Source organism: Dipodomys ordii, unplaced genomic scaffold, assembly GCF_000151885.1.
Source record: "Dipodomys ordii isolate 6190 unplaced genomic scaffold, Dord_2.0 Scaffold36, whole genome shotgun sequence".
Lineage (NCBI taxonomy): Eukaryota > Metazoa > Chordata > Mammalia > Rodentia > Heteromyidae > Dipodomys > Dipodomys ordii.
In genome coordinates, this window is record NW_012267252.1 from 705,908 (window position 1) to 732,548 (window position 26,641).

The 26,641-nt window shown below is 37.7% G+C and overlaps 1 protein-coding gene across 3 annotated transcripts; it reads left to right on the forward strand.

The window, feature by feature from the left end:
• Znf518a (zinc finger protein 518A) lies at positions 1-25,716 on the forward strand. 3 transcript variants are annotated; one of them, XM_013017822.1, is made up of 4 exons: positions 1-79; positions 3,837-3,913; positions 14,702-14,838; positions 19,374-25,716. In XM_013017822.1, the coding sequence occupies exon 4, from the start codon at positions 19,495-19,497 to the stop codon at positions 23,932-23,934; it is 4,440 nt and encodes a 1,479-aa protein (XP_012873276.1). In that variant the 5' UTR covers positions 1-79; positions 3,837-3,913; positions 14,702-14,838; positions 19,374-19,494; the 3' UTR covers positions 23,935-25,716. The 3 variants fall into 3 exon arrangements, with proteins under 3 accessions (XP_012873276.1, XP_012873277.1, XP_012873278.1); XM_013017823.1 differs by lacking the exon at positions 1-79 and adding an exon at positions 571-623; XM_013017824.1 differs by lacking the exon at positions 1-79 and adding an exon at positions 842-912.
• Positions 25,717-26,641: the final 925 nt, after the last annotated feature.

Below are 26,641 nucleotides of genomic sequence, written 5' to 3' on the forward strand. Positions count from 1 at the left end.
CGATCGGCTTTCCGGAAATACCCGGATGGAAGGGTAATGGCCGCCGTCAGAGGCTCGCAGGCAATGGGGACCACGACAGGTATTCCCTGTGTGCGGGACCGCCAAGACCAGTTAGGATGATCGGACTTCTAGAGGGTCAGCCAGGGGTGAAAGGGAGAGTTCGCGGGGTGACAGGGTGCCCCCCAGGTTCCACAGGCCTAGGGTTCCCATTCTTGGGTAGGAAGCGTACGTTAAATAGTCCCGGCCATTCAGCGCTTCCGCCCAACTTGTCCCAAAGTTTTTCTAGAGAAGTCTTTTTTTCTCCTTGCCCGTCGCCCCCTCCCCCGGCTGTTCCCGGGCTGTGACCGCCGGGCCCCGCCCCTGGTCGTGGGCTCGGGTTGAGTGCGGGCCGTTGGAGCTCTCGCCCTGGCTCTGGGAGCTCACACCCTCCCTCATCCCGGGAGCGGTGCGGCGCCGCGCGAGCGGTGTTCCTCCGCGCCCGAGGGGCGGCGGTGCCCGAGAGGAAGGGGCGGACCGCGAGCTGTTTGGGGGCGAAGTGGGACGCCGGGCTCCTCGAGCGCCTCGTCAACTCCCGCGGCTGGCGGCGACAGTATGGGCTGCCCGCGGCCCGCACCCCTCGAGCTGTAGGTTTGCTGGTTGGCAACTCGACGAGTTGGCTTGACTCGACGGCACCCCTTGTAGAGGCCCCGTCTAGCGAGGCCGGGGGTTCTTGCAGACGCCCACTCCGGGCGCACACAGCCGTGGCGCCCTCCAGGCGGGCTAGACGCCCTTCCTGCAGATGCCACCACACTCTTTGGCAACTGAGTTCCCTCTAACTGGCCGTTTTACGTGCTGGGTCCGTCTTGAATCTGTTCTCAGCCTGGTGTTCTCTTTGTCAAGTGGTAGTCTGACTAGTTGGCTTGAGTGTCTGAGGTAACTTCCCTCTCCCCAGCCTTTCACAGACCAACGCCATGGATCTACCTTGAAAGTCTAGAAAACAAAAGTTAAAGCTCAGTTTTTTAATTTTAGGTTTAAATTGGGGGCATTTCATGTTCTTAAGCCATTTAGGTGAAAACATGGTTAATTACCAGAAATCTTACTTAAAAACCCCTTGGGGGGGAGGAGAAATGGGTCAATGTTTAAGAATTCATAAAATTGTTGGACTTAAATGATTGTCTACATGATATTACATACTACATCTGTGTTCAAACTTAATTTGAGAGTTTATATCTTAGGTATGGCTTACTAATACTGTTGAATTGCTCTTCATTAAGAAGTTCACTGAAGTGTACTTTCTAAGGCTCATATCATCTGGTTGAATATGGATCATTTAAATTGACTCATTGAAAATCTCTAACATTTGAAATTTAACTGCAGATCTGCAAGTGGATTCGTTTTCTTCCAGCAATCTATTTTTGTAACATTCATGACCACACCTATATTATTTTCAGTGTTAGCATTTTAGAAGGAAGGTAAACATAATAGATGGTTGGGTTATGATCTTATGAAGATAAAAGGATATCACATTGAATATCTACTTTGTACATTGAACTTTTAAATGCTTCCGATTTTTACCACTTCACATCGTGTCCTTTCCACTCTGGTTATAGTATATTGTGATTCCGTACGTTTTTACATTAAATAATATAAAGGGAACTATTTCAACTGATGTTTTAGCTTAATATGTTGCGATTCAAAAAGTTTTGAGGGCTGGGATGTAGTTCAGTGACAAAGTGCTTGCCTACCAGGTGCAACACTAGGTTCGATCCCCAGTACCCCCAAAAAAGTTTCTGAACTTTGAAATAATATAAAGAGAAATATTTTAGCTTTAAATATGTGGTTTGTTCTCAGAGTACACCTGACAATTCCATTTTCACATTTTGAGAAACTAAATAATTGTGTGTGCCTGTGCTGGTCCTGGGACTTGAACTCAGGGCCTGGGTACTGTCTGAACTTTTGCTCAAAGCTGGTGTTCTACCACTTGAGTCACAGCTCCACTTCTGGCTTCTTGGTGGTTAATTGGAGGTAAGAGTTCGACCGTCTTTCCTGCCTGGGGTGGCTTTGAACCATGAGCCTCAGGTCTCACCCTCCTGAGTAGTTAGGATTCATGTGCAAGCCACGGGCACCTGGTTGAACGAAATACTTTTAACCTTTAAAAGTGCCATTTCTAGGATTTCATTGGAATGTGCTTAACACTCTCAAAATATGAAGGCACTAAACAAATTTACAGACTTGGAATTTTTTTCTTGTTGAGAATTGTTCCATAGTTGTGTTTAAAGAATGACCTGTAAAGTATTAGCTTGACAGCTTTCCATAATTTGGGGAACTAGTGATATTCTTACAAAACATAAAATATTTGGAACAGTTATTTCTACTTCATAGTAGTTGGCACACTTTGTCCAAGGAGTTCCACACCCACAGATTCAAGCAAGTACAAAATGAAAATTGTTGAAATTAAACAAAATTATACTGCGAACATGTACAAAGGTTCTTTTGTCTTTTGCTCAACAGTAGCAGTTGTATGGTATTTGACCTGTAGTATTGTAAGTAATCCAAGAGTGATTTGAAATATACAAGAGAATGTGCATAGGTTATTTTATATTTATTTTTATGTGACTGCTGTGCCATTTTATACAAGACTTGAGCCAAGTTTTGTTATCTGTGGTAGTTGCTGAAGCCAATGCCTATGGATACCAAAGGATGACTTAAAAATCTGAGATTTTATGGCTTTCACCTTAAAGATGATCTATAATTTCCATTTTCAATTACATAGATGGAGAAATACCTTTCCAAACTGCTACTTCAAATTCATTCTAGATTTTGTAATTTTAATGTGATTTTACTCATTTTTGATCTGTTTGTAGTTGTTTGGAATTATTCTCAACAAAGTATTATATACAGTAAGGCATTTAATAAACTTTTTGAGGCAGTCTTGTTATATATCTTAGGCTGGCATGGAACTCAGATACTGGATTCTTCTGACTTGGTCTCCCAAGTATTTGGATATTGGGATTACATGCATATAACATGCTTGACTCCAAGTGGTTTTTGTTGTTGTTGTTTTTTATAATACAAGACTTGAATCTTACCCATATCCTTCAGATACTCCACTAAAAGAGTGTTGCCAAAGCTCTATAAACAGAAGAAAATCATTATTACAAAGTCTTAAAGTTTCATTGTCTGATCCCAAGTGTATAGTTTGTGAGTGAGGTATTTACGTGGAGAGCAATTTTCATAAGATTGTTAGATAATAAGTGAGAAATACTTTAAAAAATACTTTATTTTGGAATTGGCATATACCTATAGTGTGAAGAGGTTTCACTGTGATATTACCATGAAGTGAAAATTAAGAGCTGGTAAATTGGTTGTAAGTTAACTGGACTTGGAATCACATCCTGAAACAAATACTAGATCTGTGATTTAGGGCAAAACGAATTGTTCTACTTGTATTAAATAAAGATAATAAATTAGCTTAATTCTAAGCTTTAGTTGTGACTTTTCATAAATTTGTGGCATTATCACTAAATTCAGAGGTTTTTTTCTCCCTTCAATTATTTGATACACATAAGCTGAATGTAAAGTATAATTGAATAAAAAATACAAAAAAGTTGGGCATGGTGAACAACACCTGTAATACCAGATATTCTGGGGGAAGAGACAGGAAAATTGAGAGTTTGAGGCTAGCTTGGGATCCTATTTCAAGAACAAAATACAAATGAAAGTGTTAGGAATGTGGCTCAAGTGGTAGAGTACTTGCCTAGTATGCTTAAGGCTTGGGTTTAGTCCCCAGTACCACTGATATATTTACTAACAGTTTTTACTGTCAAAAATTTTAAATACTTGTTTTTCATTTCCAGATACTGTCTCTTGATACGGTTCCTGCTTGTGACATTGTCAAACATTAAAGTTTGTGCCTTCTGTTCCTTGAAGAAAGGTGAGGATTAAAATACTGTAGTATAGTCTGTTAAGTAGTTTCTAAATTTTGAACAGTGGACTAAATCTAAAATAGTTAACATACACGTGAATTTTCGTAAGTTAAAAGTTGAGAGTCTTATTTTTGGCCACAGTAAGACAGTTATATATGGGTTTTCATTTTAATGCAAGCAGAAAAGTAATTTTTGGTTTTATAGTTTCACATTAGAGTTCTAAAGATGGCTTTAACTATGTCATTCTTCTAAGTGTAGACTTTTTATTAACAGCTCCTGGGTCATGAATAATGGAGATGAATATGATAGAAACATGTTTCAAAGCCAGATAAATGACCAGAAGAATGTCTGTGTTTTACTCTAGCAAGTGCTACATAATGCAGCTAAAAGAAAAAAAATACACAAACATATTTACATTATGATTAATGGCATCTACATTATGAATCAGAAAAGGTACTTGGGAATCACTGTAGTTTTGTGACTAGTTTCTTGTGGACAATCATCTATCCTGATGGAAAAAAAGGACAATAATTGGTATGAGGGGAACTATGGAATAGCAGTAGAAAAGGTGGTTTATTTACCCTTGACACATGGATTTCAGTCCTTTGTTGCTTGTGTTGCTTGAAATCCCAAAGTTCTTGGTCAATTCAAGAATTTTTTAATACTATGTAGCCAATACATGAAATACACATATTTGTATAACCCTAAATTAGGAATAAAGATTATGTATGTCACTATTGAAATAGCTGAAGCCAACTATACTACTTTACTTACTCTAGGAATCATAACCATGATCTTCTGTGAACAATACCAGCAGATGGCTTCTTTTTCAGAACCATTTTTCACAAAAGTATGAATTTTTATTTTTGTCAGAAAAGTATGCCTGAGCTGGATACTAGTGGTTTATGCAAATAATCCTAGCTACTTGTACCCAGATCCAGAGGATTTCAATTTAAAGCCAACACTGAAAAGTCCAGAAGACTCCATCTCTAAATATAACTAGCAAAAAAATCCAGGCTGGAACATGGCTCAAGTGGTAGAGTACCAAGCAAGCAAGTAAGCCCTGAGTTCAAACTCATATCACCTCCTCCCAGAGAAAGAAAGAGAGACAGAGAAAGAGAGAGAGGTAAAGAAAGAAAGGAAAAAGAAAAAAGAAGGGAAAAGAAATTCCTGCCAACTATATTGAGAACAACAAATCTGAGTTGAGATACCAGGCCATCATTTATGTTAGTAAACATGTATTAATAATATTGTTTAGTAAATCACATAACATTTGGTTGACCATGTAAAACTGTGTTGTTCCTTAGTAGAAAGTAATGCTTAATACTAAGGTTTCTATGCTGTGTTTGAGCCAAGTGATTTAGAAAATATAGGGTTTGGAGATGTGGATTAGTGGTAGAGTGCTTGACTAGCATGCATCAAGCCCTGTGTTTGATTCCTCAGTACCACATAACAGAAAAGGCTGAAGTGGTGCTGTGGCTCAAGTGGTAGGGTACTAGACTTGAGCAAAAGAAGACTTGGCCAAAAAAGAAAAAGAAAATATATAATGAAGAGTGAAAGCTTTGGATATAGTAGTGAAGTAAGAAAGAAGCTGCTGAATGATAACTTACCAAAATGATTTTGATTATTCTGTCTTCAAAGATTGTGAACAAAATCTGATGGTGTGATTGGTATTGCTGCATGAAAAAGCATCTGAATAATAGAATGATTGTGAATGCATTAGAGCTTAAAGTTAATTGGGCTTCACAGAGATCTCATTTCAAGAGGTAGTAATGGGCCAGTTACTGGTTGCTCATACCTGTAATCCTAGCTACTCAGGAGGCTGAGATGTGAGTTCTAAGCCAGCCTGCACAGGAAAGTCTGTGAGACTTTTATCTCCAATTAACTGCCTGAAAACTGTAAGTGGAGGTGTGGTTCAAAGTGGTAGAGGGCTAGCCTTGAACAAAAAAGCCTAGGGGCAGCACCCAGGCCCTGAGATCAAGTCCTAGAACTGACAAAACAGCAAGAAGAAAGGAGGTAGTAATAGCTGAAAACAAATGGCTTCATAGAAAGTTAAGTAATTCCAAAATACAGTAATGTATCAATTTCTGTTTAAACTTGGTTGCAGATGATATGGCTGGTAGAAGATATACATACTATTTTTGTCAAGACCATAAGTCAAGTATTATAATCTTAACATCCAAGCCTAGTCATCCCTATTGTAACAGTTACTCAACAGAACCAGTCAGAATCCTTTAGAATTGACATGTAAATGCTATGAAAAAGATGGTTCTTTTTTTTTTTTCTTCTCAAATTGTTAATCAGGGAGAGGGTTAGTGACATTCTTTCCCACATGAATGAGAAGCTCATTTATTGTGGGAAAAAGTAAAGCCATATAGAGATGAAAACAGATGGTGACAGCACCAGCATCAATCTCAGGGATCATGGTTTATGGTACCTGTGGTTTTGATTTTGTGAGCTGCCTTGTGGTCCTTGTTCCTTGGGTTAATAGTCTATTAAACTGTTTGAATTGCATTGCTGCAAAAAGTGTACTAATAATTATAAAGTCCTTATGAATTTAAGATGTAGAATTTCAAGTCGACAATTTACATCCTATATATTGTCTTTTTCTTCCACCTACTAAAGGTGCTTTTCTTTTCTTTTTTTGGGGGGGGGGGCTGGTTGTGGGGCCTGAACTCTTTGAGCCACAGTGCCACTTCCGGCTTTTTTTTCTTTTTTGCTTATGTGGTGCTGAGGAATGAAATCAGGGCCTCATGCATGCAAGGCAAGCGCTCTATGACTGAGCCACCTTCCCAGCCCCACTAAAGGTGCTTTTCATTCATCATTTATACATACATCCAGTTCCCAAACAGTTGAATGTCTATTAGATACCAATATGTACACGTGCATGGATAATCAAGAATTATATGTATTAGGCCGAGTGGACTTTACCTAGTAGAGTATACTTTTATATAGTCTACATAGATCAACAAGCATATGTTGAACATAATGCTTAGTATTTTAGAAATGCATAAAAGTTCTCCAAACTTATCTCACCTTAAAAGTGCTAACAGTTAAGGCTTCTTGAAGGAAAGTATGACTGAGTTTTGACCTATGAATGAATTTTGATAAGAATATAGAATAGGGCTGGATGGATGTGTTTCAGTGGTAGAGTGCTTGCTTAGCATGCATGAAGGCCCGGGTTCAATTCCTCAGTATCACATAAAACAGAAAAGGCCAGATATGGCACTGTGGCTCAAGTGGTAGAGTGCTAGCCTTGAGAGAAGAAGCTCAGGGACAGTGCCCAGGCCCTGAGTTCAAGCCCCAGGACTGGCAAAAAGAAAAAAATATATATATAGAATAATTAAACCCCACAGTTTGAAGTGATTATAACCTGATCAAGATTGGTTTAACTGTTAACAAAATCTATTTTTAGTGGTTTTCTTTTTCTTTTTTTAATAATAAGAGGTAAAGATATGAGCTGAGCTCATATCTATAATCCTAGCTACTTGGGAGATAGATTGGGAGAATTGTTGTGCAAGGCCAGCCAAGACAGAATATATTCTGTTTGTGAGACACCCCCTTCTTAACCCATAGTTATGTATAGTGACATATGCCCATCATCCCACAATATGTGGGAGGCTAAGATTGGAAGAATGTCAGTTCTAGGATAGCCCAAACAAAAAGTCACAAGACTCCTACCTCCATTGAGAGAAGCTGAATCTGTTGATTCATGCCTGTAATTCCAGTAACAACAGAAAGTTTGAAGTAGGCAGATCAATCCAGGCACATGCTGGGGTGGAGAAAAAACCCTGTCCTGAAAATAACCAGTAGGCAATCACTGATCGCTCTTGCTTGTAATCCTAACTCCTGAGAAGACTGATATTACAGGATCAGAGTTTGGAGCCAGTCTGAGCAGATAGTATTTTGCCACTTTAGTGATGGTAAAATGTAAAGCTAAATAAAGTGTTGTAAATTTCATTGTGAAAACCCGTATGTATCTATCTTGAAGATTTAAAAAAGTTTTCTTTTTCTGACTTTTTTTTGGTGTCAGTACTAGAGTTTGAACACAGGGCCTTGTGCTCTTGCTTGGCTTTTTATTCATGGCTGGCACTCTACCACTTAGTTGACACTTTCAGTCCACCTTTTTTGGCGGTTAATTGAGGCTAGCTTTGAACTCTGTTCCTCAGATCTCAGCCTCTAAAGTAGTTAGAATTATAGGCATGAGCTACTAGCACCCAGCTTCAGTTTTCTGACTTTTAACTTAGAGTAATGTTGGAAAATTCCATTATATTAAACTTAAGTAAACTTTGACTATCAATGACTTGGGAGGCTGTATGGTTTCTGTTGAAGCTATCAGTGGTTATTGTAACATGAAAAAGCAACTGAAGATTACAATGTAAATGAGCGAGTAGCTGTGTTTCAATGAAACTTAATTTACAGAAACCGGCAGCAGGCCAAAATTGGCCTATAGGATTGTAGTTTGCCAATTTCTTTGGAAGACTTAATGAGCCATTTTATTTCTAAGCCACACAGACAGCATGTTGTCCATATACTATGCTAGCATCTTCATCCTCCACTGTAAATAAATTCTCCCTGTGTTGCTTTCTATGTTCAAGTCAAACTTACTGGCTAGATTCTATCCCTTCTAACCTACTAAAGGATGTTGCTACTGTATTTTATTTCCTTTATTGTCAGTTTTTCCATATTACTGGATTATTTTACAAACAAGCATACTGCAGTTTCCTTTAAAAAACAAAATCAAACAATACAACAAACCCATTGAAACTTCTACTTATTGATCTTACCTCTTTTTTTTTTTTTTTTTTGCTGGTCGTGGACCTGAACTCTGGGCCTAGGCGCCTCAGCTCTTCAGCTCAAGGCGAGCGCTCTATTGCTTGAGCTACAGCGCCACTTCCGGCTTTTTCTGTTTATGTGGTGCTGAGGAATCGAACCCAAGTCCTCATACATGCAAGGCAAGCACTCAACCACTGAGCCACCTTCCCAGCCCTGATCTTACCTGTTTACATTACAGCTCTACTTCTCATTTTGTCTTAACTCCATGCTTGTCAGTCTTTCTCTATTATTAACCCTACTGAAGCTGTTCTCAGCAATGTCAGCAGTGATCTTGACATTAAATCTAGTGATCATTTCTTAGCCTCTTCTAATTTCACAGAGATGATCAGTTCCTTATTCTGGGAATTTTTTTTCCACTTTCAGAATATTCTAATTTATGTTTAGTTATGGGACCCAGGTTATGGACTTCTCTCTCTCTCTTCCTCCCATTCCCCCCCCCAACCCCTTGTTTTCAGTCTGTACCAAATACATAAATACAATTGGAAATTTTATATTCCAGTGAAATCTTCATATTCTTTATGCAGAGGCACATTCCAAATTTCCACTTGAGTGTCAAAATAGACATATTAAATTTTACATGGCTGCCAGCCTTCTGTGGCTTTTGCCTATAATTTGTTTAGGAGGCTGAGATTGTGATTTGAAGCTAGCCAGGGCAAAAAAGTAATAAATTTCTTATCTCCATGTAACCAGCAAAATTCTAGACTAGAGATGTGGCTCAGGAGGTAGAATGTCAGCTGTGGAGCAGAGCTGGAAGCCTGGCACAAAATATTACATGTGTAAAATAGACTTTCTGGTTATAATTCCATATAGCCTTTATTTTATTTTATTTTTTGTTGGTTGTGGGACCTGAACTCTTTGTCTGGGCGCTGTCCCTCAGCTCTTCAGCTCAGGGCTAACGCCTTACCACTTGCCACAATGCCACTTTCGGCTTTTTCTGCTTATGTGGTGCTAAGGAATCTAACCCAGGGGCTCATGCATGCAAGGCAAGCACTGTACCACTCAGCCATCTTCCCAGCCCCCATATAGCCTTTTATCTCAGTAATTAAGAGCTCGTGGCTATCTTTGATATATCTCTTTTCTTTCGGAGAAAATATGTCAGCACAGCTTATAGGTTTTAGCTTTAAAATGAATTCAAATCTGACCATTTCGAATTGTCTATACCAAGCTATCATCATTTTTGTGCCTGGATAATTGAAGTGTAATAATCTTTAAGCTATCCCTTGCTAGGTGGCAGTGGCTTACACCTGTGTTCTTTGTTATTCAGGAGTAGAACTGATGCCAGTCCAGACAGAATAGTCGACCAGACGGCATAAAAAACAATTGGCCGGGGCTGGGAAGATGGCTCAGTGGTAGAGTGCTTGCCTTGCATGCCTGAGGCCCTGGGTTCGATTCCTCAGCACCACATAAGCAAAAAAAAAAAAAAAAACCGGAGGTGGCGCTGTAGCTCAAGTGGTAGAGCGCTAGCCTTGAGCTGAAGAGCTGAGGGACAGCGCCCAGGCCCAGAGTTCAGGCCCCACTACCGGACCCAAAAAAAACACAAAAAACAATTGGCCAAAAGCAGGACTAGAGTCATGGCTTAAGTGGTAGAGTACCATTAGAGCAAACTTGAAGCTCTGAATGCCTGAGCTTAAAAACTATGATACTGCCCCCAAATTAAATATTAATATAGTAATATATTAACATACAAATGTATTATCGTGTAATATTAATATATACATACTGAATATACTAAGTATTATATATTGCATGCCTTAGTATGCTACCTAAAAAAAATTAAAAATGTTATTCACAATAAGTATCTTTCCAGTCTAGTACATATATTCAGTTGGAATGTGCTTTCATGTATGTATTCTACAATTTATCGTGTTATTATTTCTGGATTTTTTTTTTTTTTGTAGGTCGTAGAGTTTGAACCCTGGGCTTGGGCGCAGTCTGTGCGCTCTTCAGTTCAAGGCTCAGTTCAAGGCAGCACTCTACCGCTTGAGCCACAGCACCACTTCCGGTTTTCTAGTGGTTTATTAGAGATAAGAGTCTCATGGACTTGCCCTGGCTGGCTTTGAACCGTGATCCTCAGATCACAGCCTCCTGAATAGCTAGGGTTACAGGCGTGAGTTACTGGCGCTCGGCTATTTCTGGATATTTAAGTGAACTATATATACAGAAGAGAAAGAGGGGTGATGGGAATGGATTTTTTTTCCTGGACCTGGGACTTGAACTCAGGGTCTGGGTGCTGTCCCTGAGCTTTTCTGCTCAAGGCTAGTGCTTTCCCACTTAAGCCAATCTACACTATCTGTTTTTTGTAGTTAATTGGAGATAAGAGTCTCATGGACATTCCTTTCCAGGCTGGCTTTGAACTGCAGTCCTCAGATCTCACCTAGGATTATAGGCATGAACCACTGTTGCCCATCTTGCCCGCCTGCCTTCCTGCCTCCTACCCCTCCCCTCCCCCACAGCTCTCTTCCTTTTCCTCCCCTCTCCTCCCCTCCCTTCCCTTCTCTTCCTTTCTATACTGATACTGAAACTTGAACTCAAGAGCCTCAAGCTATTTGTTCTGCTTTCTTGCTTAAAGGTGGCACTCCACCACTTGAGCCATGCCTTCAGCATGGCATTTGTAGTTAATTGAAGATTTGAGTCTTGCAAACTTTTCTGCTTAGGCTGGCAGGACTCAGCCTTCTGAATAGGTTACAGTCATGAGACACCAGTACCAGGCTATAGATGATTAAATACACAGTTTATGCAAGAATACTAAGTTAATTCCAAGGAGAATTAAATTACTAAAATGACTCATGTAGTAGAGAATTTGAAGAGTCCAGAAACTATAGAAGAGTTTACAAAAGTTGTGTAAGATTTAAAATTTAAAGATTACTAGGCCTATATGGTGGTACTGGTCATTTCAATAAGAGGAAGTAACTAATTCAGAGTGGATGAAATGGAGAAAACTCTGGTTTGTTTTACAAATTCCCTGTAATAATCATTCCCTGGTAGCACATACCTGTTATCCCAGCAGTTGGGAGGCCAATTGACATAAGAAGATCATGAGTTTGAGGCTAGCCTGATAAATGAGTATTGGTTTAAAATTATTAATATCAATATTAACATTAAAATAGTAAAATACTAATAAAATTTATCAGCTCAAATCTTACACTTTATTAAAGAAGTACTCAGCATTGCCAAAAAAAATCCAAAAGAATAGTTATGAGTAATGCAAGAATAGTTCAACATTATACTTGCTACTTATTTTTATAGCATATAGAAGAAACTACACAATGAAAACTAATGTTTCAAGTTTTGGTATCTTTTTTTTTTTTTGTCGGTTGTGGGGCGTGAACTCAGTCTGGGCACTGTCCCTGAGCTCTTCAGCTCAGGCGAGTGCTATACTACTTGAGCATAGCGCCACTTCTAGTTTTCTAGTAGTTTATTGGAGATAAGAGTCTGACGGACTTTTCTCAGGCTGGCTTTGAACCATGATCCTCAGATCTCAGCCTCCTGAGTAGCTAGGATTACAGGAGTGAGCCACCAGTGCCTGGCTTAGTTTTGGTATCTTTTTACAGTGTTGCAAGGATAAAAAAGCATGTTACTGGTTGAATGTCTTTTCTATATAAACTAAATGTAACACTACTTAGCCACTGTTTGTTAAATACCTGCTATTTTGGTAGTATTAACTCCCATTACTTTTTAGATAGCATTGTTCTTCATAGATTAATTAAACAAACAAAAATGCTTCTTCTTTTTTTTTTTTAATCGCTTGTGGGGCTTGAACTCTGGGCCTGAGCGCTGTCCCTGAGCTCTTCATCTCAAGGCGAGCACTCTACCACTTGAGCCACAGTGCCACTTCTGGTTTTCTGGTGGTTCATTGGAGATAAAAGTCTCACAGACTTTCCTGCCAGGGCTGGCTTTGAACTGTAGTCCTCAGATCTCAGCCTCCTTAGTAGCTAGGATTACAGGCATGAGCCACCAGTGCCCGGCTACAAAAGTGCTTCTAATGACAAAAATTTATATGGCTCATAGTATCCAGTAGCATAATTCTTCATTTTCTAAGTGTTACTGGATCAGAAGTCTGTGTACTCTTCCCCAGAAGATACATATGAACTTTTCTTTGTAAAGGTTGTGCAAACTTGTTTTTCTATTGTTACTACTTTATAGGACTTCATTTTCTTTACTAGCCAACACTGGGCCTTAGAAATATGTAATACCTTTTGTAGTCTGATTGCAAGTTTTCTTATTTTCATTCTATTCTAATAAGATTGACTTTTTTATCTGGAGTGCACAAAAACATACATACAAAGATGTATTATTCTGTATCTTTGTGTCCTTCACCCATTATATAATATTTTACTTTTATTACTTATTTCATATTTTATATTTCATATTTTATGGCTTAAAGACAATAAAACAAATATCTATATACATTACTTAGAAAACCATTGTTTTTTTCTGTCTCCTCTTAACCTGTATAACAGGTTAAAGTAGCACAGCCTAACTGTTGTTTCTTTGAAGATTTTTATAAATACCAGATTTAGTTTAGAAAGTCTGATTCTAAGAAATTACTAGTTTCTTTAAAGTTCCTTTTTTCCTTCCGTTCAGTTTGAATAATGGATGATTGCCTCAGATGTCTGGTAATCCTTGGCTGATCTATCATGGCTAAGAAGCTGATGGGAAGCTTTTGTCTGAATCAGTAGAGGTGTTTTGTTTGTTTTTCCTCCTGTACTGGTGTGTAAGCATAGTTTTGTGCTTGCTTGGTTGATGTTCTACTACTTGAGGCACACATGGTCTCATTTCCCACCTTAGGCTTTACATCATTGCTGGGATCACAGGTTTGTGCCCACTACATCTTGGCATCCCACCATGAAATTTGGAGTCTTGTGGATTTTACTACCCAGTCTAGCCTGAAATGTTGATCCTCCCACTCTCAGCCTTCCACCTAGCTCGGCATGACAGACATGTGCCATTTCAGTCAACTATGTGTTAATAATGGCTCTCTTGATCTTTTCTGTCACACAGTTAGCTAGAATTACAGGTGTGAGCCATCTGCATTCAACAGTAGTTAAAACTCAAGGTTTTAACTCCTGCTTGAGGAACTCTATGTGGACCAGAGTTCAGTTCTTATTCTGGTCCAGTGTTTCTTAAACTGACTGATGAAACACAAGAATTTTCTTCTTTTACCCCAATCTGTTGTACATTGATAGTTTTAAATTTTATGAAGCTTAATTACTAGAATAATAAAATTTAAAGCTTGAAGACATTTAAGGCACAACTTCTGTATATATATTATCTATAGTGTTGGTACCAGGGCTTGAATTTAGTGCCTTGTGGTGGAGTCTCACCAGCTCTTTGTGTCCCAAGGTGTCAGCCTTCTGAGTTTACAGGCATGAATTGTAAGCATGAGCCACCAGCACTTCTTCCTCCTGAGTAGCTAGTATTAACAGCTACCGTCCCTGACTGCTTATATTTTGTTTTTGTTTTGTTGGTTGTAGGGCTTGAACTCTGGGCCTAAGCTTTCCAGCTCAAGGTGAGCACTCTTATCACTTGAGCCACAGCACCACTTCTAGTTTTCTAGTGGTTAATTGGAGATAAGAGTCTCACAGACTCTTTTGTATTGGCTGGCTTTGAACTGTAGTCCTCAGATTTCAGCCTCCTCAGTAGCAAGGATTACAGGCATGAGCCACCAGTGCCTGGCTTGCTTATCTATACATACATACATACATACATACATACATACATATATATATATATATATATATATATATATATGATATCATTGAGATGAGAATACAAAGAATTTTTCTCGATTTTTTTTTTAGTTACAAGAGGGAAATGTAGGAATTCATTTTTTTCCCTAATAGTATAGACATAAAATTTATTAAGCAAGGACAGAACTCTTACGCAGAAGATGATAGCCATGAATGTAAGAAGCTTCATCTTTGTTCAGAGTAATTTCTTCTTTATTTCTCTCCTGATAGCCAGAACTAGCAGCCTTTCCTGGCCTCTGGATCCAGCTCTGAATTAATTTCTCACCTCAAGAATCTTGGCCTGGGCCTTCTCTTACCAAAAGGGCTCCACCCTGATCTTCCAGTGAAGCCTCTCTTTACTCCTCAAGGTATGTTTAGAGGAGGGAGGGACCATAATTTTGTCATTAATGAGTATTAGATACTCATTAAATATTGATTGGTGAATGTCCCTTAGTGGCCTTCCTCTTTTGAATTGTGGTCCTACATATGTGACGTGACTGCCACTGTGGTCCCAGCGTAGGTAGCTGAGGCAGGAGGATTGCTTGAGCCAAGGAGTTTGATATTAGCCTAGACAACATAGCAAGATTCAATGTAGGTCAGCATTTGTTTTCAACTCTTCTCTTACCAGGCCATTTCCCACCAGACATCTTGAAATAGGTTTTGGGGTATTTTTCTAGTTCCTCCTAGTCACATGATGATGATGATGATTGTTTTTTTGTTGAGTAATTGGGAGAAAGAGAAAATAAAGTGGCTTAATTTGCCAACTTGATGCTGGAAATGTTCCAGATTATTTTAATGCTTTTACAGAATTGTCTTATTACAGTGACTTAAAATAATGGTCAAGTGTTTTTTGTTTTTTTTTTGTCAGTTGTGGGGCTTGAACGCTGGGGGGCGCTGTCCCTCAGCTCTTTCAGCTCAAGGCTAGCACTCTACTGCTTGAGCCACAGCACCGCTTCTGGCTTTCTACTGGTTAATTGGAGATAAGAGTCTCATGGACTTTCTTCCCCGGGCTGGCTTTGAACCAGGATCCTCAGATCTTAGCCTCCTGAGTAGCTAGGATTACAGGCGTGAGCCACTGGTGCTTGGCTTTTTTTTTTTTTTTTAATAGGTCCTGGGACTTAGTGCCTGGGTACCATCCCTGAGCTTTTTGCTCAAGGCTAGTGCTCTACCATTTTGAGTCACAGCTCCACTGACAGTTTACTGGTGGTTAATTTGAAATAAGAGTCTCATAGATGTTTTTGCCTGGGTTGGCTTCAAATCACGATCCTCAACCTCAGCTTCCTGAATAGCTAGGATACTAGCACCTGGCAGGTCAAGTTTTATGAAGTAGTAATATCATAGTTAAATGGGTCATGTAAGACCAATAAACCTTGATGGTAGGGTGGAGATTGAACTATAATAAAAAGAGCATTAGTCTAATAGATTGAGGGATTCAAATTATGATAAAATTTCTTTTCCCCTTTTTATCTTACCTGAGATATTCATAACATTTTGATCACAGGTGCCAACCCTAGTATATGAGTTGTTATCAGATATCATTATCTCATGGTAACATTTAGACATATATGAAAACTGTTATTCAAATAAACTTGAAAAATTACAAACTGCAAAATATCTCAAATATACAAACTCCTCTTATATTGTATTTTGTATGCTATAAATTAAAGGTATCAGATTTAAAGAAATTATTACCAAAAGCCAGTGCTGGTGGCTCATACCTAGCTAGCTATTTGAGAAACTAAGATTGGGAGGATCATAGTTGGAGGCCAGCCAGGGTAAGAAAGTTTGAGAGATCCCTTTTCAACTGATACTTGGATGCCTTGGTGAGTGCCTGTTATCCTAGTTACAATGCAAAGCCTAAAATAGGTGATCATGGGCCAGGCACATAACCAGGGAAGGAAATAATAAACTATCTCAGAAGAACAGTATTAAAAAAAAAAAAAGGATTGGAGTTGTAGATTACCTAAGTAGCAATACAGAAGTCTTGAGTCCAAACCCCTGTACTGGGGAAAAAAAAAGATAAAATAAAAGTCCTTCTCATCTGACTGGCCCATTTAAGGAGGGCAAATTAAGCTCTTGATTCATAATTATTTCTTGAAAAATGTCATCTTTGAAACAGTGAACCTGAAATGGGATATTTGTTATAAAAAGTTTGTTATTACAGTACAAAAAAAGGCAGTGCTAGGTTAAGGTCTCATGAAGTCTATGGGGGTCCACTGTTGATTTTTCCATGTGAAACATGCTCATAAATATTTCTGAAGGGGGCTGGGAAGGTGGCTCAGTGGTAGAGAGCTTGCTTTGCATGCATGAGGCCCTGGGTTCGATTGCCCAGCACCACAAAAGCAAAAAGAAAAAAAGCCGGAAGTGGCGCTGTGGCTCAAGTGGTAGAGCGCTAGCCTTGAGCTGAAGAGCTGAGGGACAGTGCCCAGGCCCAGAGTTCAGGCCCCACGACCGGACCCAAAATAAATAAAAATGATGGCATTTCTTGGCTGCCATGTATCCTGCCTAATTATTTTCTTTTCCTTGAATATTGTATTGGGTAGATGAGGTTGCTGAATAGTGCTTAACAACGTATTAATATATGCTTCCTACTTCCTCCTGAACTGTGAGTTGGAATAGAGGGACCATATTTTTTTAAATTTCTCTATAGCACCTGTCAATATTTTCTACTTTTATTAGGTATTTATTAGTTTTTATTAATTGAGTTGTTTTAAAAGCCTACTTTTACATTGGGATATGTTATTTTTTAAAGAAAAAATTGTGAGCTATTTTGAAATGGAATTTATGATATTTAGAAATAGCAAAATCTAATTACTTGATGTTATATAAATATAATTTTGGATATATGGTATTATTAAGACACAGTTTGCTTTTTATAATGAAACTTGTATGATAATCTCTTTTTTGTGTGTGCTAGTCCTGGAGCTTGAACTTAATGCATGGCCTGTGTCCAAGCTTTATTGCTGGAGGCTAGCACTCTCCCACTGGAGCCACAGCTCTACTTCTGGCTTTTTGCTTGATAATTGGAAATAGTCTCACAGACTTTCCTGCCTATGCTTTGAACCATGATCCTCAGATCTCACCTTTCTAAGTAGCTAAGATTAACAGGCGTGAGCCACCAGTGCTCAGCTATAGGAAGTATAGAAAAAGCTTGAGTGAGGATTAACCAGAATGACCACACTATGAAATTCTGGCGAATGTACAGAAACGATTACTATGTGTATAAAAGTTTTTTTCCCAAGTCAAGCAGGAAGTGTATAAAAGTTTTGTATATTTGATCACTTTCAGATCTGGTTGAAGTTTCATAGATGATTTTTGTTGTTGCTGTTTGTGTTGCTGTTGCTTTTATTTTAAATGTAAATTATCCCTGAGGAAGTTACAGAAATAGGAAATCTGAGACAAATCTGTTACAGTTCTTATGAGATAATAGTTACAGGATAAACCACATATGTGTAATGGAGTCTTTAAGAATCCCTTATAGTTTTTTTAAAAATCTTTAATATTACAAGTAAATGTGGTACACACTTGTAATTTTAACATGTTCAGGAGACTGAGGCCCAGAAGTTCTGGACACAGTATCAGGGCTCCCATCTCAAAGAAAAAAAGAAAAGAAAGTTAACCCAGTTTTAGAACTGAAGTATCCAATCTTAAGAGTTTAAGTTGGGCCTGGAGGTACATGCCTATAGTCCCAGCACTCACAGGATTGGAGTTTCCAGGTCAGCCTAGGCTATATTATATAACAATATCATATCTTAAAAAATAAAATAGCCAGGCTCATACCTGTAATCCTAGCTATTCAGGAGGCTGGGATCTGAGAATTGTTATTCAAAGCCAGCCTGGGCAGGAAAGTTTGTGAGATTTTTCAGTGAACTACTCAAAAAACCCAGAACTGATGCTGTGATATAAGTGGTAGAGTGCTTGATTCCCTTGACCAAAAGAAGCTCAGAGACAGTATCCAGGTCCAGAGTTTAAGACCCAGAACCGGCAGGCAGGGTGGAAGGGGATGGAAGGGATCGGGGGGAAGCTGGGCACTGGGCACTGGATACTGGTGGCTCACACCTGTAATCTTAACAACTCGGGAGGCTGAGATTTAAGGATCAGCCAGCCCTGGCAGGAAAGTCTGTGAAGACTCTTCTTATATTCAATAAACTACTCAACAAACCAAAACCCAGAAATGGAACTGTGGCTCAAGTGGTTGACTGCTAGCCTTGAGCAAAAAAGAAACTGAAGGACAGTGCCCAGGCCCTGAGTTCAAGCCGCAGGACTGGCAGATAGATAGATAGAAAGATGGATGGATGGATGGATGGATGGATAGATAGATAGATAGAATCTTACCACTTGAAGATATTATGAGAATATGGTTTTGTTTGGAGGAGGAAACTGAGATGCAAAGAAATTAATCCCATAGCATAGTTGGATTAGAGCTTGTATTTTCTGACTTCTATGTTATCTTCTTTTTTTTTCACTTTCAACTGTTTCTTTTTCAAATTTTTTATTGTGATTAAGTAGTTACATAATTTCCCAAATTTCACAGTATTGTGGGATAGTGATGCTTAGTTAAAGTCACAAACACATTCTAACTTTCATGGGACAAATTGTCTATCATGGTCTATAACATTTATGAGCTCTATGAGCTTTGCAATACAGTTATTTCTTCCACATTGGGTGATATGTACATTTCTTTTGTTTTGCATAGCATCAGCTGTCCCTCTTTCCCACTTGTTCCTTCCCTCCCATTGCTGCCATTGAATTACTTCTTGTTAGTGGTTTGTACATCAGCCAAGTCTTTAGTTTCAGTATATGCGTTTGGCTAACATTTCACTTTGTGTCAAAAATTGAACTTAAAGATAAGAAATTTGCTTTTAATTTGTGATGAAAATTTCAGTTCTTTGTTTAATTTTAGGTGAGTTGATGTTGAAAAGTTCCTGTTTAATTTGAAGATGTTTTGGAACATTATTGTTTCCTGTTGAATAACTTCAGGAGTTTTCAGAACAAAAGAAATTGGGATTTTTTTTTATTACATCATGCCATTTGAAGAGAAACAATTATTTTGTGATGAAGAGCAAATTACTTTAAAAAAAGATGATGATGTAAAGAATAAGGTGGCTGATACTGTGAGATCAGAACCTAAACAAAAAATTTTAGAAACTGATTTTCATTATGGATTAAAAACTTTAAAAGTTGATTTGCCAAAGGTTTATATTCCAGATGAAGTTCTACTGAAACATGAAGTTGACAAATACAGCAAATTATTTCAGAGAAGACAACAGACTGCAAGAAAATCTATAAATGTAAGGACTGTAAACTGTGTAGAGGAGTGTGTATTGCTTTGTAAGTCTGAGAGAGCTGAAGAAGAAGGTGTAAAAATGTCTGCAAAAATACTTAATTTCAGCTGTTCAAAATGCCAAGATGGCACTCGGTATAGCCCGAATGATTTACAGAAACATTTTCAAATGTGGCACCGTGGAGAATTACCTTCATTTCCTTGTGAAATGTGTAATTTTTCAGCAAATGACTTCCAGATATTTAAACAACACCGACAAACCCATAGAAGTACTTTAGTAAAATGTGACATTTGTAACACTGAGCGTGTATATAGTTTATTAGGCTTGACAAAGCATTTCACATCTAAACATTGCGTTAATGGCAATTTTCAATGTGAAGAGTGCAAATTCTTCACCCAGGATGTTGGTACATTTGTTCAGCATATTCATAGACATAACGAAATTCACTATAAATGTGGTAAATGCCATCATATGTGTCTCACCAAAGCAGAGCTTCAGAAACATTTTCTTGTTCATTGTGGTACTCTTCCCTTCACTTGTCAATATTGTAGTTATGGTGCCACCCATAAGGACCATCTTATAAGACATGTTATAACTTTGCACAAAGAACATTTGTATGCAAAAGAAAAACTGGACAAAGACAACCATGACAAAAGGATCACAAGTACTTCTGCAGGTCTTAAACTAATACTGAAAAGATACAAAATTGGTGCATCAAAAACATTCTGGAAACGTAAGAAAATTAACAGTGGAAGTGACAAAGATGTAGAGGAAAGCACTCAGGAGCTTAATATAATGAGCAAAACACAAGAGACTGGATCTGAAGATCAGAGCCATCTTGGTAAGAAACATTTAAATGAAGAGAAGCGTAAAAGGCTACACTGTGAAGATAGTGATAAGCCCACAGAGTCAGAGTCAGAAAAACGAATTCTTCTCTCCTCTGGGCAGTGTAATAGAGCTGATGAAGGATCAAATGCTACTTCAGGTTTCTTGAAAACTACTTGTCAGGGACCTACAGTGTTACTGATGAAAAATAATAAAGTAACAATTCCCGCAAACTACAGTTCTAAGTTTATGGGCTTCAAGATGGTAGATGGAAAACAACATATTGTAATAAAATTGTTGCCTCCCAGTAAACCAAATTTACACACTTCAGCCTCACAGTTAGATGCTGCAAAAGACAATGCTACTAACTTGAAGCTCCAGACTTTGGACACCACTGCATTTTTAACTGGAGTAACAGCTGAGTTAAGTGAAAACATTTCTATGAAAGCAACTCCATTTTTATGCCCACCTCCTATAGTTTCAGGGAAAATAATTTCTGAAAAAGAAATGGCTTTGATATCTGAAAGGAGTAATATTCCTCAAACAGTGGAGAATAGTAAAAATCTGTCGTCTTTGCCAGCAACATCAGAATTGGTTACCACATCAATGGGTTTGACAGCAAAAATTGAAGCAAGAGATAACGTTGACTTACGGGGAAATCATATTGCTCAGCACCATTCAGAAATGCTGGGTAACACCGTTAAAGCTCAAGATAAAGTCAACCATAATAACAAGCCAAATGCATATACTAGTGGAGATATGCATAACTATTGTATTAGTTATGTCAACTCTGAGTTACCAGTTGAATCTTCAAACCAAGGATCATTACCTTTTCATAATTACTCAAAAGTGAATAATAAGCGTCGTAGGTTTTCAGGACCAGCAGTATGTGAAAACCTTCAGAAAGAATCTTCATCAAGCAAAACAGTTCAACAGCCAACTAATGATGCTGTTTTTACACCAATTAGGAAGGAAATCTCAAACACAGATAGTCTGTTACCATCTGTTAGCCTTTTAAATGATAAAGATGGAAGTTCAAAAATGAAAGCTGAAATTGAAGAGCAGTGTGTTATAGAAAAAGGACAAAATATTGATGGACAAAGCCTGTACACTAACGAAAACCAGAATTTAGAGAATGTGACTGAAAAATCTAACTGGAATGACACTTGTAGTATTGATTCACCTATGATGCCTAGAATCACATCTGTTTTCTCTCTCCAGAGCCAACAGGCATCAGAATATTTACCACCTGAAGTAAACCAATTACTTCAAGATATATTAATGCCGAAATCTAATGTAAAGCAGGACTCTGACATTCCAGATAAAAGTCCACCACTTCATTGTGAGCAGTCACAACAAAATCAGGGAGAAGACTTGACAGTTGAACCTTCAAAAGACTTGAAAGAACATAGTATCTGCCCATTATCATCTGGAAGTTTGAGTGTTAATATGCCTACAGATGATCAGAGTTTGAAATGTAATGGAAAAGAAAAACAAGTGCTGTCAGTGTTACAAGATGTAAGAGATTCAGAGAAAGTTCCAGGTGTTAGCACATTACCAAAAACTCAGTCAGATGCAATAATAACGCAACAGCTTGTAAAAGACAAACTGCGTGTCAGCACACAGAATTCAGGTTCTTTAGGTATACAGAATCCACTCATAAGCTTAGAACAGAAAAAAACTCTATTTGTTCAAACTCCAAAAGGAATTTTTATACCATTGAAAGTTGCTAACAAGCCTGGAGTCCACATTCTTTCTAAAAGAGCACTTCCATTAATTAATACACCAGGTGTACCTGCTTCTCTTCTTTTAAACAACAAACCTGGGATGGTTTTGACATTTAATAATGGGAAACCTGAAGATGTTTCCATTGTCAACACTGAGAGTACTCAAGCTTGTGGAACTGTGACTAATGAGCCTTTCAAAACTCCCTTTTTGAAGGTAGAACACAACAGTAATTGTCTCACACCTGCACTTTGTTCCAGCATTGGCAGTTGTTTGAGTATGAAAAGTCGCTCAGAAAATGCATTGCCATTAAAAAGCTCTTACATTATTAAAACACCAGGAAGTTCTTCAGGGAAAGCTGTTCCTACTTCTAATGTACTGTCAGAGCAGCAGGGTGCAAAGTTGAGTGTCTTGGATTCAGTTAAACAGCAGAATGAAAGTTTTCCGAAGGCACCTCTCTATACCCTTTTGCCTGATGGCAGGCAAGCTGTTTTTCTAAAATATGTGATGCCAAATAACACAGAGCTGCTTAAGCCTAAGTTAGTCCAAAATTCTAATCAAAATACACAGCCAAAGACACCTGAAGGAACATCACAGACAATATTTTTGAAATTTTTTAATTCTGTTTCAAATGTGACTGCTGCTAATAATCAATCAGTTAGCAATTCTGTAATCCCATTGCAGAAAGAGAATGTACCATCTAATCAGACTATAGGTGGAGAGCAGAAAGAGCCAGAATCTTGTAGAGATGCCTTACCCTTCTTAACAGATGATTTGATGCCAGCAAATGAAATTACTGTAACTTCTACTGCAACATGCCCAGAACCTTCTGAGGAACCACTATGTATCAGTGACCATTCAGAAGCCAGAGTATTACAGTGTAAAACAAATGGTGCAATTGAGAGAAGTTTCAATAGAAGAAAGACTTCCACAAGCAAATTTTCTAAAATAAAATCTCGTGTAAGTGAAGATTCTGAAATTACCTTTGTATCTAGAAACAGAAATTGTAAACGAAAATGTAGGGATAGTTACCAGGAGCCTCCAAGAAAAAAGTCAACATTGTATAGAAAGTGCAAAGAAAAAACTAAAACTGAAGATGTCCATGAAGCGTTTGGACTCAACAGACCTAGGCTTGCAAAAGACACAGTCAGAATGTTAAGGCTTTTCCCCTTTAGTTCCAGACAACTTGTGAAATGTCCCAGGAGAAACCAACCAGTTGTGGTTTTGAATCATCCTGATGTAGATGCTCCAGAAGTCGTGAGTGTAATGAAAACTATCTCAAAATTTAATGGGCATGTACTTAAGGTTTCATTGTCAAAGAGAACTATCAGTGCTTTACAGAAACCAGTTTGTTATAATCCTCCTAAAACAACATTTGATGATTTTCCCAAGCGGCACAAAACATTTAAAACAGTTAATTCCGTGAAAGAAAGATTTGTGCTAAAATTAACACTCAAAAAGACAAGCAAAAACAATTACCAGATTGTGAAAACTACCTCTGAAAATGTTTTGAAAGCTAAGTTTAACTGTTGGTTTTGTGGTAGAGTATTTGACAATCAGGATACATGGGCTGGTCATGGGCAGAGACATTTAATGGAAGCTACTCGAGACTGGAATATGTTAGAATAATTTACCAAATTAACCAAGGAAAAGAAAACTATTTGAGAAGAAAACAGTTGAAAGACCATGATACAGACATTTTCTACTTCAGTATAGTTCCTGAAATTAAACATTTTAAGTATCAGTTACATTTCCATGGAAGACCAAAAGCTTTATGTATGGTACTTGAAAATGCCATCACTGTACAAGTAAGTTTTGAAAGAAATTAACTTACATAGCTGTATCTTGACTTAATCTTTTTTAAAAGATGTGCTTGTGAGAAGTTAGTGATAAAGTTTGATTAAAATAGTTTTCCCAATAGAGTTCTTTTCTAGAGACTCTTCATAGAGGGTAAATAGTAGGGATAGTCCCATTCCCTTTCTTCCACCAGCCTTATAAATCCGATTAGCCAGCTCCTCTGAAGATGGGGTGCTCTTTCACATTAGAATTGGATTTCTTATCACTTGTGAAAACATACTGAGAGCCTGTGTAAAGAAGTTACCCTATATCTGCTGAATACACTTCATTTGAAAGAATCCTTTGAAACTGTACTTCACAGTTAAACTTGGAAGAGTTTGGGGCAAGTTATTCTTGTTTCCTGTTAAGCTCTGCCCCATGTCAGAAATTGTAATGCCTTTCTCTAAATTGCAGTAAATGAGCAGCTTTTCTACTTCCAGTTAAACTTCAGTGTTTTTTTTTCTGAATTTGATCATATTCTACAGTGATTCTCTTGCACAGAACTATGCTTATCTGATTTAAATTGTCCAGCATTAATCAAAAGATCCTGTTTTTCTTCTTGGTTGTCACCCCTTTAAAAAGAGTGGAATATTTAAGCACTGCAAAGGGAATGGCTTTTCTTGAAAGTTAAAATATTTTAGATAATATTTTGAAGCAAATTTAGTAAAACAAACCATATTTTTTGTCTGTAATTGTCTAAATTAGGTTAGAACATTTTTGTTAGTAACTTTAGTATAACAGACAAAAGCAGATACATATTGATTGTGTTTGAAAATGGGGAAGCATTAATATGGACACTGTTCATAAAGCTTCAAGGTAGATTCCTAAGGGACATGCTCAAAAATTTCAAAAATGGACATTTTATAACAGAATCATTAAACTTTTCATCTTGTTAGTTTGGATCAGATTTTGTTGCATCACTGGATAATGGAGTCCCTATATTACAAGATTAGATACTATGATTTTTGTTTCAAGTCTTAACATTTTCTTTGATTGAAAACTTCAGGGCTTTTCTGTATATAATAAATCTGTACATACATTTTGTACTTTTATGTAAATTTTGCACAGGAAGTTTTTGACAAAATTACAATTTAGTTCTGTGCATGCACTAAAAGACTGGTTGCTTAATTTAAAAGGTGTGTATGAGACTCGTTTTTTTTTTAAATTTTTATTTCAGATGTAGATTTCTTTTTTGTAAATTCATTTTTCAGGGATTAAAACACTATGTTAGTAAGTGCCTAAAAAAATGTGAAGCAGTTTACATATGTCAACTGTAACAGTAGGTCCCAAATGGGTCCATTCTCCTAATAGTTTATTTTGAAGAAAGCCATACAGATGCTTCAAGCTATCTTACTATGCACATTATACTTGTACTGTTTTATGTGCAGTTTATCTACTTTCTTAGTGGAGTATTTTTTGTATACAACCTGTTACAATTGTGTTTCTTAAATTGAGCCTAAAAATGGAATTGATCGGAAATATACAGTATATATTAATAATGTATATGGTGTTTAAAGAATGGTAAGCATTAATTTCATTGTTAATGAAGGTTTTCTTCAATAAATTTATCTTAAATTTGTGTTTATACAGAATCTTATTACTGTGTTAAATTTTAATGGTAATTCTGTCTTAACCATGTAATTTTCTTCCTCTCCTGTGTGTGTGTGTGTGTGTGTGTGTGTGTGTGTGTGTGTGTTGATTCTAGAGTTCGCTTTTGTTGTTTGTTTTTTGGTTTTTTTTTTGGGGTCCAGTCGTAGGGCCTGAACTCTGGGCCTGGGTGCTGTCCCTCAGCTCTTCAGCTCAAGGCTAGCGCTCTACCACTTGAGCCACAGCACCACTTCCGGTTTTTTTCTTTTTGCTCATGTGGTACTGAGGAACCGAACCCAGGGCCTCTTGCATGCAAGTCAAGCGCTCTACCACTGAGCCACCTTCCCAGCCCTGATTCTAGAGTTTGAATTCAGGATTTAGGTACTGTTCTTTACTTTTTTTAAAAATCACACTTTATTTTTTCACACACTTCTTCCCTGGTCTGGCTTTGAACTACAATCCTCAGATCTCAGCTTCCTGTGTAGCTAGGATTACAGATGTGAACCACCAACACCCAGCTTGGGTCTTCTTGGTTTTCATTTAAAATAAAGCTAATTTTGGTATTTCATAACACACCATTTATGTTCTAAATCACTAAGTCCAAATTGTAGATGTATTTGTGCAAAACTGGAGAAATAATGAAAATAAGTCAAATATGAATAATCATTTGTGTGCTTAGAGTAGTGCATTTTATGGAGGGATTAAAAATAAGATAAAGTAGAAATGCAGAACTTGGGTTACATGTGAAATAAATTCCCGGTTTTTTTTTTTTTAGCAAATTGAAGTAATTTTTTAAAAAGTAATAGTTATTGGGAAAGAATGGTTAAGGTGAAAACAATATTATATATTGTGTACAACTAACTGATTTTATAAGTGGATTCCTTTTTACCACTGACGCTTGTTTACTTGTCAT